The sequence below is a fragment of the Myxine glutinosa genome, chromosome 6 (genome assembly GCF_964187855.1).
Source record: "Myxine glutinosa chromosome 6, kmMyxGlut1.1, whole genome shotgun sequence".
Taxonomy (NCBI): Eukaryota; Metazoa; Chordata; class Myxini; order Myxiniformes; family Myxinidae; genus Myxine; species Myxine glutinosa.
The window spans coordinates 113392664-113405031 of record NC_136266.1 but is presented as its reverse complement, the minus strand read 5'-3'; the positions used below and the strand labels follow the sequence as shown (position 1 = coordinate 113405031).

The 12368-nt window shown below is 39.1% G+C and overlaps 1 protein-coding gene across 3 annotated transcripts in view; it reads right to left on the bottom strand.

The window, feature by feature from the left end:
• Window positions 1-12368, bottom strand: part of CLSPN (claspin) — a 136569-nt gene that overhangs the window by 33058 nt on the left and 91143 nt on the right. For all 3 annotated transcript variants that reach the window (XM_078780408.1, XM_068120885.2, XM_078780409.1), the window contains 4 exons: window positions 10613-10785; window positions 8307-8479; window positions 4538-4791; window positions 3975-4083 (listed from right to left, as the gene is read on the bottom strand). In XM_078780408.1, the coding sequence (XP_078636534.1) occupies window positions 3975-4083; window positions 4538-4791; window positions 8307-8479; window positions 10613-10785 (709 nt within the window). The remainder of the gene's footprint in view (window positions 1-3974; window positions 4084-4537; window positions 4792-8306; window positions 8480-10612; window positions 10786-12368) is intronic.

The following is a 12368-nucleotide window of genomic DNA, read 5'->3' as shown; positions in this document are numbered from 1 at the left end:
GAGAGCTCGGCGGGTGAAGTACCAACCGAGAATGAAGGTGTGGAGGTTGAAAGAGGTGACAGTAAGTAAGGAGGCATTAAAAGAGAGGCTGAGTAGGGTAGAGGATGATGTGGTTGAGCTTGAAAGTGGTTGGATGTCAATGAAAGCTAGTCTGTTGGGAGACGTTGGTGAGGTATGTGGATGGACAAAAGGACCACCGAGGCACTCGGAAACATGGTGGTGGGATGATGAAGTTGGAAAGAGGATTGACGAGAAGAGGAAGAAGCTCAAGGAGTGGCAGAAGGCGAAGGGTACGGGAGCAGAAACAGCAGAGCATGAAAGTTATAAGGCAGCCAAGAAGGCTGCAAAGAAAGAGGTAGCAAAGGTGCAGGAGGCATGTAGGAAAATGTTCGGAGAACGCTTGGATTCGGAAGAGGGTCAGAAAGCAGTATTCAGGATTGCAAAGCACATAGCAAAAGAGAGGTGTGATGTGATGGGGGTGAGTTGCTTGAAGGATGAAGTGGGACAAATCGTTGTCGACCCAGATGGAATTAAAGGAAGATGGAAAAGATATATGGAAATGCTGTTGAATACAGAGAATGAATGGGATGGCAACATAGAGAGTAACCCAGTTTTCGGACCGGCAGAGAAGATAACTGAGAAGGAAGTTGAGGAAGCGATAAAAGCAATGAAGAGTGGAAAAGCGGGACGGCCGACGGGAGTTGTGGGAGATATGTTGAAGGCAGCAGGAAGTTGGGGTGTGAAGAGAATGACAGACATCTGTAATCTGGTGGTGAAAGAAGGCCGCATTCCAGTGGATTGGGAACTGAGTACCCTCGTCCCTCTATACAAGGGGAAAGGTGACCCTCTGGAGTGTGGCTCGTACCGAGCGATAAAGTTATTGGAGCATGGAATGAAGGTATTGGAAAGGGTGTTGGAGAGGAGGATAAGGAAGAAAGTGAAGATCGACGAAATGCAGTTTGGATTTATGCCAGGAAGAGGAACGACAGATGCGCTTTTCATTGTGAGGCAGTTGCAGGAGAAGTACATGGATAAGAGGAAGAAGTTGTTTTTGGGGTTTGTTGATCTGGAGAAAGCATTCGATAGGGTTCCACGCAAAGTATTGACATGGGCATTGAGGAAGTTAGGAGTGGAGGAATGGTTGATCAGAGGGAGTGATGGAAATTTACAAAAGAGCGCGCACAGCTGTAAGGACGAAGGACGGGAACAGTGGTGAGTTTGAGGTGAAGGTGGGAGTGCATCAGGGGGTCGGTACTAAGTCCACAACTATTTGTAGCTGTGATGGAGGTGCTGGCTCAGAACGTAAAGGAGGGTTTACCGTGGGAGTTGTTGTATGCAGATGATCTGGTGTTGATTGCGGAAAGTATGGATGGACTGAAGGAAAAGATGAACAAGTGGAAGGAATGTATGGAGACAAAAGGTCTGAAGGTGAATATCGGAAAGACGAAGGTGATGGCAAGTGGTAAAGCATGTGGTGAGGTGGAAAGAACTGGGAAGTGGCCGTGTGCTGTGTGCAGGAAGGGTGTCGGAGTGAACTCCATTCAATGTACAATGTGCGCTGAGTGGGTTCATCAAAAATGTAGTGGTCTGAGCGGGTTATTTACCAGTGTGGCAGCTACATTCAAATGTAAGGTGTGCACAGAGGGAGCTGCAGATGGAGGAAATGTTGAGTTGGATCTTGGAGACGGCGTGAAGCTGGAAGGTGTGAAAACATTTTGCTACCTCGGAGACATGCTGAATGGAGAAGGTGGATCAGACTCGGCAACGGTTGCTCGAGTGAGATGTGCATGGAAGATGTTTCGGGAACTGAGTGGCGTGCTGATGAGGAGGGGAGTGTCGTTGAAGCTGAAGGGAAAGGTGTATGCTGCATGTGTGAGAAGTGTTATGATTTATGGGAGCGAGACATGGGTAATGAACGTAGAGCAGCAACGAAGGCTGGAAAGGGTGGAAATGCAAATGGTTCGATGGATGTGCGGAGTATTGTTGAGAGAGAGGAAGACAAATGATGAATTGCGAAAGATGATGGGAATATTGCCTGTGATTGATGCTGTGAAGAGGAACATGTTGAGATGGTTTGGTCATGTGTTGAGGAAGGATGAAAGTGACTGGTTGAGAAGAGTGATGGAAGTTAATGTAGAAGGAAGTAGAGGACGGGGAAGACTGAGAAAGACTTGGCTAAAGATGGTGGAAGAAGAAATGCGGGCAAGGGGGTTAACAAGGAGAGATGCAGAAAATAGGGCAAAATGGAGAAGATTGTCATGGGGACCGCAAGGCTAACCCCCGCTCTAGCAGGGAAAATGGCCTTAAAATGCATGTTGTTGTCCCGAAGTGACCCATCAGCACTTGCAGACTTCAGATCCACATAGTGCAGAAAGCAAATTAAATACGAGCAGCACTCGAAAGAGCGGATACCTCCGCCAGACTGAACAGTTTACTTTTGTACTTGAACCAAAATCAAATCGGCTTGTTCTTGTCACCTACCCAACTCATCCACCAATTTTTGTCTGAATCCATCTATAACTGTTTGAGATATCGTGAGCATATACTGTATGCTGTATCGTTTTTTCGCCCCATCTCTCAAAGGTAAAGAATCACTGAAATTACCAAAAATAACTTCTGACCTTTGACCTAAAAATCGAATCAGTTCATCCCTACACCATTATACATACTTGTACCAAGTTTGGTTTAAATCCCTTCAGCTGTTCTGAAGTATCATATTTTTACTTGATACTGCATCTGACCTTTTGATCTCGATGTCAAAATCTAATCAGTTCATCTTTGCATGACAATATATAATTTTACCAAGTTGGGTTAAAATCCCATTACTGGTTCACAAGTTAGCACAGCAACATATTTTTTTTACTAAACAGGACCTCTGACCTCATAATCTAATCAGTTTATCTTTACATCATTATAAATACTTTCATCAAGTTTGATTTGTATCCCTTCAGCGGTTCTGAAGTCATCACAGTAACGAAAACCTATCGCAGGAAAAAACGGATGGACGGACAGGCCGAAAACATAACATAAACTACAAAGAGCAATCAGAGATTGCAAACCCTCGCCAGGATGTATTTTCAGTGGGTTTTAAGGCTTTTGTGTTAAAACAAATATGGCGGCCGAACCACGTGACCGATGACGTCATCATCATTTTTTTTTCCAAACTAATTTATTCCTAGATTATGCTCAGGAAATTTCATCTTGATCGGATGAAGTTTTGTACTTGTTGAATTATGACGTCATAATGGAGGCACCTATGACATCATCATTAACATATTTTATTCCCCATGGAGAGTTCTTTAGAATGAGCCATGTCTCAATATTTTCTATTCAGCGCTTTCCGAGATATAGAGGTGCAAGGTTTTTTGGTTTTTCCAAGATGGCGGCCGAACCACGTGACCTATGACGTCATAATTATCATAAAAAATTATACAGGTGGGTTTGCACCTATGGTGAAAATTTCCTGTCGATCGGACCAACGGTTGCAGAGAAAATCATATTTATTCTGTGCGGACAAACAGACAGACAGACAAACAAACGGACTCAAATGCAATACCCTCTCCTCTGGCGAGGGTAAAAATAAATTCCACTCACGTAATACTTGAAATGAGAGTTTTCCATCGGACATATTTGATTTATGTCATGCAAATCTAAGTAAATCACATTTTTACATCGTCTGTAGGTAAAATATTACGGGTTATGTCATACACAAAGCATATAAAGGAAGCCCAGACACAATCGGACACCACTGGGCCCATCATACCTGTGACAAATACCACATCATAAATGCAAACAGTAGTGGTTGGGGTGGAGGGTGAAGTTGCACCTGGGGAACAGTTAGTTTGTACTGAATTCTGAGCAGGGATCAAACCCAGATAAGACCGCTCAATGGTGAGAACACTACCAACTCAGCTATCCTGCTGCAAAGTCATCAAACCCACAGAACAATCCAAAATCTAAGCTAAGAGACTTACGTTGTTGCATGAGGGGAATTTGTTGAATCCATTTGTTCTGTGTCGGCCACCTTTTCAACATAACACAATTTCGTAGGAGAATTCCAATGTCGAGATTCTTCTCGAGAGTCTGCAAAGTGTATCAAAAAGTCCAAAAAAAAAAGTATAGACTCATCATACATACACTATGATATGAAATCCAATCCCTCAATCATAATTTGGATTCACTCACATTCTCCTCAGAGCAGTTACTTGACCAATTAGAGCTTACCAACTAGACAGGAAATGAGGCGATTCTGTAACAGTTATCTGGCAAGGAATAAGCTGAAAGCTTTGCAATTGCCTTTCTCACATAGGTGCTGGAAATAAATCTCGAATTTTGCCGGGAAACCTGCTTAAGATTGCCTCGTTGTTTGTAATATCAAACATCGACGAGGAAATACTCGGCTGAAATGTCAGCTCAACACGTCCAAAGGGATACTTTACACATTGCAATATTGCCGGCAAAGCCTGTACTCGGAACCCATTTTGTCAGGAATGAAAAGGCAAAAACAAGACTTGACTCGCAGGATCAAGCTCCTCACCTTGGCTAGGAAATTTTCCTGAGCAGAGCTTCAGCAGCTCAGACATACCACCCTCGCCTTCATCAATGCTTCGATCCATAATTTTTCTACGAAAGGCTTCAGAAGACTTGCTGTCTTGCTCGTCACAAGGTGCGGGAAAGGAACCTGAGCAGAGGCCAAGCAGTTCCTCCATGTTTCCATCCATGGCATTCTCCTCAAGGCTCTCCAGGTTCAGTTTCCGTTTGGAGTTGGGCATATGTAAACGCTCAATCAACCTGTATACAGACACCCATCAAAACACAAACACACACAAAGGACTGCTGAGAAGGGATTTGCATATTTCACGTTCCGGTCACGTACTTGTGGCGGTCACATACTTTGCATGTATGTTGTACGGCCTGTTTGCCCTGGTGTTTTCATTTAGTTGTCCACTATCGGTACATACATACATACATACATACATACATACACACACACATACATACAGTACATCAAGACCCCCTGTGTGTAGCAATGATGACGAGCGAAATAATATCCCATTACAGCCATTGCTGCACGATTGTGACCAATAAGCATCGTTAGGACAAGTTTTTATCCACTATTAAAGAAAGTTGTCTCTATGGAACAGAAGATTGTTAGTAATTGAGTACATATACATATATATATCTTGAAATCTCATCTTGAAAAGTAAGTTCACCCCCACAAAAAAAAAATTCCATATTAAATGCCAAGTATATATATATATATATATATACAGTATATATATATATACAGTATATATATATATATATATATATATATACAGTATATATATATATATACAGTATATATATATATATATATATATATATACAGTATATATATATATATATATATATATATATATATATATACAGTATATATATATATATATATATATATATACAGTATATATATATATATATATATATATATATATATATATATATATATACAGTATATATATATATATATATATATATATATATATATACAGACTTGGCATTTAATATAGAATTTTTTTTTTGTATATGGAATATATATATGGAATATGGAATATATATATAGAATATGGAATATGGAAAAAATTTTGTGGGGGTGAACTTACTTTTCAAGATGTCTTAGAACCAAAAGTTCATTGGAATTATGTTGAAATTATTCCAGATTTTGTTAATGTGACCTTTAAAAGAAACAAAAACCACATTTGACATTTCGAAACAAATAAATTGATCCTTGAAAGTGATGTAAACTAATATCGAACTCAATTCATGGACAGTACTGTGTTAAACTTCTGTACGTTTTCCAGAAGTATCTCTTTATTTCGCACATTTGGCAATTTTTTTTTAACAAAAACAAAAGCTAAATTATGACTGGGATTACGGACAGTAAAATTACAGTTCAGTACTTCGTGTAACCCCCACGAGCATTTAGGAGAGCATGTACACGTTGAGGCATGCTGTTCACGAGATTTGCCAAGGTTTGGACAGGAATCGCCTGCCATGCAGTGACAATAGTCTGCTGCAATTCATGCACAGAGGTCGGCTGCTGGTCCAAGTGGTCGATTTGACGCGTTAATTCTGCCCACAAGTTCTCTATCGGATTCATATCCGGGGACATGGCAGGCCACTCCATATGCTCTTCACCACGGTCAGCAAGAAAGTGTTGGATCATGCGAGCACGATGAGGCCGTGCATTGTCATCTTGGAAGACAAAGTTTCCTCAAAAGGCTGCACGAGCAAATGGAAGCAATGTTTCTTCCAGAATGGCCCTGTACTTGAACTGGTCCAGGTTTCCATTCAGAACAACCAGGTCAGTTTTGCCCCCTGCATGAAAAGCAGCCCAAACGGTCACCCCACCACCTCCAGCTTGGACTCTTGGCACTATACAATCTTTGTTGTAGGCCTAATGCACTTGTCTGCGCACTCGGACGTGGCCATCTTGACGATAGACCAGAAATCTAGACTCGTCACTGAGGATCACGTGATTCCAGTGTCCTGGCTGCCATTGACGGTGCTCTCTGGCCCACTGCAATCGGCGCTGGCGGTGTTGTCTGGTCTGGCGTGGCTTTCTCAGGGGACGCCTGGCATGATAGCCTGCTTGAACCAGTCGTTGGTTGACTAGCCTTCTGGATACAGGCACATTTGTCAGTTGCTGCCACTCAGCCCCAAGCCGATTAGCTGACTTGGTACGGCCATTGCGGACTAACCGGTGCAGCTGGCGATCATCCCTCCTTGTGGTTCTGCGGGGACGTACTGGCCTCGGTATTGGAGTAGGGACACCCCTCTGAGCATTTCGTTTCAGGATCTTTGACACCTGACCTTGAGTGATGCCATACTGCCGAGCAATAGCACGCTGTTTCATGCCGTAATTTCGTAAAGCCACCACTCCATGACAAACAGCATTGTCGAGTTGACGGACCATCTCCAGAGGAAGCGGCAATAACTTTTGGAGATGTGCAGCAGTTGTTTTCCACCAATGCAGAACACAACAACCCTTGTATACCCGACTGTGAAGCCAATCATCAAATGCACCTGTCCGTACATTTTGCCACGCCACCTGTGATATAATCCTGTTGTTGACTTCTTGCTGCGACAGACAATCAGTGACATGGTTCTTTTAACAAATAAATCACCAAAATGTAAAAGAAACTCACCAGATTGATATACTGAGTTAAGAAAGTAAACCCGTCAAGAAAAAAAAAAAATTCCATATTAAATGCCAAGTCTGTATATATATATATGTATATATATATATATATATATATATATATATATATACAGGGTGAGTCAAAAGTAGCGCCCGATTTCTGTTTATATATTTCTGTCATTTCTCGAATATATATATATATCTGTCAGTTGATTGTTTGTTTGACAATTGTATTACAGTGTACAAGAAGGTATAAATAAATGAATGACATGTTTATCTAACCATTTATTTGGGGGAAAATTATTACGGAAGTGTACCAAGCTATTTTACTTGCAATTTTCAAAGTGCCCTCCCTCGTGATCGATGCACAATTGCAGCCGAGCAGGCACAGAGTGGCACACACGCTTGCAGAGTTCGATATCAATTTCCTCAAACTTTGCAGTGATTTGAGCCTTCAATTCCTGAATGGTACGAGGCTTTTCACGATAAACAAGGTCTTTCATGAGCCCCCAAAGAAAGAAATCTGGAGGTGTAAGGTCTGGGGAGCGTTATAAGTAAGCGTCTGGGGAGTGTGAGGTCTAAATGGTTAGATAAACATGTCATTCATTTATTTATACCTTCTTGTACACTGTAATACTAATGTCAAACAAACAATCAACTGACAGAAATGTGTATATATATATATATAAACAGAAATCGGGCGCTACTTTTGACTCACCCTGTATATATATCTATATATATATCTATATATATCTATATATATATCTATATATATATCTATATATATATCTATATATATATCTATATATATATCTATATATATATCTATATATATATCTATATATATATCTATATATATATCTATATATATCTATATATATCTATATATATCTATATATATCTATATATATATATATATATCTATATATATATATATATATATCTATATATCTATATATCTATATCTATCTATATATATCTATATATATATATATATATATATATATATATATATATATATATATATATATATATATATATATATTGGAACAAGTGTATGTGCATGTGTGTGTATCATCTACTCCTGAACGTCGTACAATGTTGACACGTATCTGTTCCACCTTACCTGTCTGTGGTCGGGTCACATGCTTCGCTATCCATGTCCTCATTTAGAGAGAAGCGGAAATTCAAATCACCTGCCTGTGAGGCTCCAAGACCCAAAATGGGATCCAAAGACATTTGGTACAAGTCTTGGGAGTTCTCAATCGGAAGTTGGATTTCCGAACATTTCCCCGAGCTCTACACCAGTCAGACAGAAGGGAAATTGCCTTGTGGGTGGAAAACAAAATCCTATTAGCAAAATATTTATAGTGAACTTGGGCTGGGACGTAAAAGTCTCCATTCAACTCATGAAGGGCAGGTCGAAGAAATATCATCAGAGTCAGCACGGGTGTACAAATTTATAGCCTCAGCTACAAGATGTAAAACAAATCATTGGGTAAAATGCCAGAGGCATAGAAACGGCCCCTTTATATAAGGGGATGTGCCATGTGGCAACGTCGAGAAAAGAAGGGACATTCCATAGCTTATAGAAAATGTCGAACAATAGAAAAGAAGGGACATTCAAAAAAATATCGTGTGCATGCTGTACTATCCTTGTGTTCTTAGAAGGAACCAAGTAATGCTCTAGAAAAGTTCATATAAAGGGGCACCAATTTGATTCATACACCTGCATGAAGAAGTAAAAGTATTTAGTTTGCCAAATGTGGGGCACCCCTTTATGCTTTATCCATTTTGCCATCGAGCCAGCATGCTAGAATATTTTTTTTTTTAAACATTTTAAAGGGGTATAAAATGTGTATATATGTATATTTATATATATAATATACCAGTAGAAGCCGACAAACAAATTTTCAGTACCAATATTAAAGTTGCATACAGAGAAACGATCCCATATAAAGGGAGGGGCGCTGTGCGCCTCCCTTTGATTATTCAGGACGATATAAAATACTTCAAAAAGTAAGAAGAAAAAAATTATTCAACGCAGATGGGACTTGAAACTACACTCCCCAGCTTGGGAGTCTGATGCCTTATCTATTAGGCCATCAAGCCAGCACATTAGATTTGGGTAATAACATTTTGAAGAGTTATAAAGTATGTATATATTTATATATATATATATATTTAATTTTCAAGCAAAAACGATAGAACTTAGGTGGAATTTGTTTCAAAAGCCATTAACTAGACCTATTGGCCAATGTATATTCCAAGTTTCAGCCAGTTTAAATGTGTAGCCCTTGAGATATGAGTGCAAATACATTTTGGGCAGGCGGACGGACAGACAGACAGACACCAACGTGATTTTGAGGGTTTTCTAAATAAAACTCAAGAATGTGGAAACAGACGTTGCTGAAATTTGGAACACATTACCTCAAAGTACAAAGCATTTACTTCTGAAATTTGCAAACGATTTCGTCCAGCAGAAGCCAAGAAACGTATTTTCAGTCTGCATGTTAAAGCTGCAAACAGAGAAATGATCCCTTATGCCTTATATAAAATGGAGGGGCACTTTGCGCCTCCATTTTGATTGCTATTCAGATACAGTGATATAATCATGCTTTCGCACAAAATGAAGATAGGTTGGAGTACGGCTTGCCTCACTACAAATAACATGCAGGTGGGGTTCAGCTGGGTGCATTGGAGGCATCATATCAAGGTGTTGTGCATTTCAACATTGTCTCTTCTGTGCAACTGTTGATCAATAAGCAACTTCAATGGTTCCAAGTTAGTTTATTCCAAGCAACATGTGACCATGATAAAAGCAAGCTGAGAAAACAAAAATGGACATCTGTTTATTTACACTTTGCAGATTGATCATCCATCACTGCGGGAAACGAAGTCAACTTCACCGGAAGGTTAGTGCAATAACCAACCTGGATTGGCAATAAAAGTTTGTATTAACCTCAATTTGTTTAAACATTTTTACCAGTGAGCATTCGTTGTTAGGTGAACCAACATGTTGCCCTTACCGCTTCATCCTAGGTGGCTCTGACGTCCAAGTGCATCATTTTGGTCCACTTCTAAATGTGTCATTGGTCAAATTCACAAAAAAACCCAAGCTACTGTACTTGGATAATGCTTATAGCTTTTCAAACATTGACCTGCCCCAATACCTCTTGAAGAGAAGGAGTTAGTGCCAAACTTAACATCTCCCTTCTTTAGGCAGATCTGCTTTACCATCTTTTTGCGCGGCCGCCTTTGGACATGGTTAGTATGCAAAAGGGGTTTGAGATACTCTGCCGCACTAGCGGAGGGGTAAAGATCATGTAAACATGGCTCAACAAAAACAGACGAAGTATTAAATTGGTTACAACTGCACTACATGTTCTTTAGAATGCATAGATGTCTGCTATATTGTGGGAAGAAACTTGCCATGGTCACTGATGAACCACATGGGATTCGGTACTGGCTCAATGGGCTGACGAGGCTGGGCGAGGGTGAGCGAAAATGCAAGCCTGCCTGCGAGTGTGTACCCAAACAGGCCAAGGGCTGATATGGTGGAATGGTAGATGATGACAGGTCAAAGCTGCTGTTATTACCGTATTCTGTTGGTGTAATGGAATATAAAAAAACAAAAAAAACAATCAGTCGTGTACATTAATAGGAAAGCAGTTCACATGCTGTTGATCAATAAGCTCCCAATGGCAAAGTTAGGTCATATGTATGGGTAACTTCATTCGGACCTCTAAATTCATTATATGTTTGTGCAAATTTTCCATAATGAAAAATATTCGACATGCACATTATGTAAAAAAAGAAAAAAAGAAAAAGCAATTTGACGTGAATGCACCAATGGATATGCCTTCGCCTGCGTAACATGTCACACCATTGTTACGTTTAATTGAACACCGCACCTTTCCTTTGCCATATCCAGGCGCTGCATAACGTCATTGACGGGCACCGAATGGGGCTCGGCAGTGACGCACGCTGAAAGGGAGTACTCAGTTTTCACTCTGGTTGTTTTCTTGCTTTCTTGTTTGTTTGTTTGTCCGGGCGATATCTCAGCCATCCTTTGAGCTAGGAAGCTGAAATTTCGGCACAATAGTGAGGAAGTAGTTTGTCAAAAACAGTATTTTTTGTTTTTTGATTAATCAATTAATTGAGGAGTTATTTAATTATTAGCGATTAATTAAGTACTTATACATTTCCTTTCTCTTCTGGCCATGATCTCAGGCACCTTTTGAGTTAGGAAGATGATATTTGGACATGCCAATGACAAAGTGATTTGGCTGTAAAAGATATTTTTGATTTATTGATTAATCAATTAATCGATTAATTATTCGATTAATGACTAAAAAATTTTTTTTTTAAGTTACAGATTCTGATGAAATGGTGGTGGTTTACGTGTTCTATTAGCGAATTGATTAATTCTTTCATTTTCTTAATGATTATTATTTATTTATTTTCATTATTAATTATTTATTAATTTTATTTCTCCTCCAGGCAATATCTCAGGCACCTTTTGAGCCAGGGAGCTGATATTTGGACATGACAATGACCAAGTGATTTGGCTGTAAAGGGTATTTTTGGTTTATTGATTAATTAATTAATCTATTAATTATTTAATTATTCAATGGATGACTTAATTAATTTTTTTTTTTAAGTTACAGATTTGGATGAAATGATGGTGGTTTATGTATTCTATGAGCCAATTGATTAACTATTTAATTTTTTTATGATTATTATTTATTTATTTTCATTATTAATCATTTATTTATTTTCTTTCTCATCTGGGCAATATCTCAGGCACCTTTTGAGCTTGGAAGCTAATATTTGGACATGACAGTGACCAAGTAATGTGACTATAAAGGATATTTTTGATTTATTGATTAATCATTTAATCGATTAATTATTTATTGATTAATCAATTAATTATTTAATTTTTTATTAATGACTTATTTAATTAAATTTCTAAAAGATACATCTTCGGATGAAGCACTAGTGGTTTAGTTATGCTATTAGCCAATTGATAAGAAAATATTTTATGATAATCTTTTATTGATTTTAATTATGCAATTAATCGATCAATTATTGTACACCTCTCCCTCCCAATGCAATCTCTATGAGCTGCACTGCGGTATTGCCGGGGGCGCCCCGGCAATGCCACGCTGTAGGATATTTAATTATT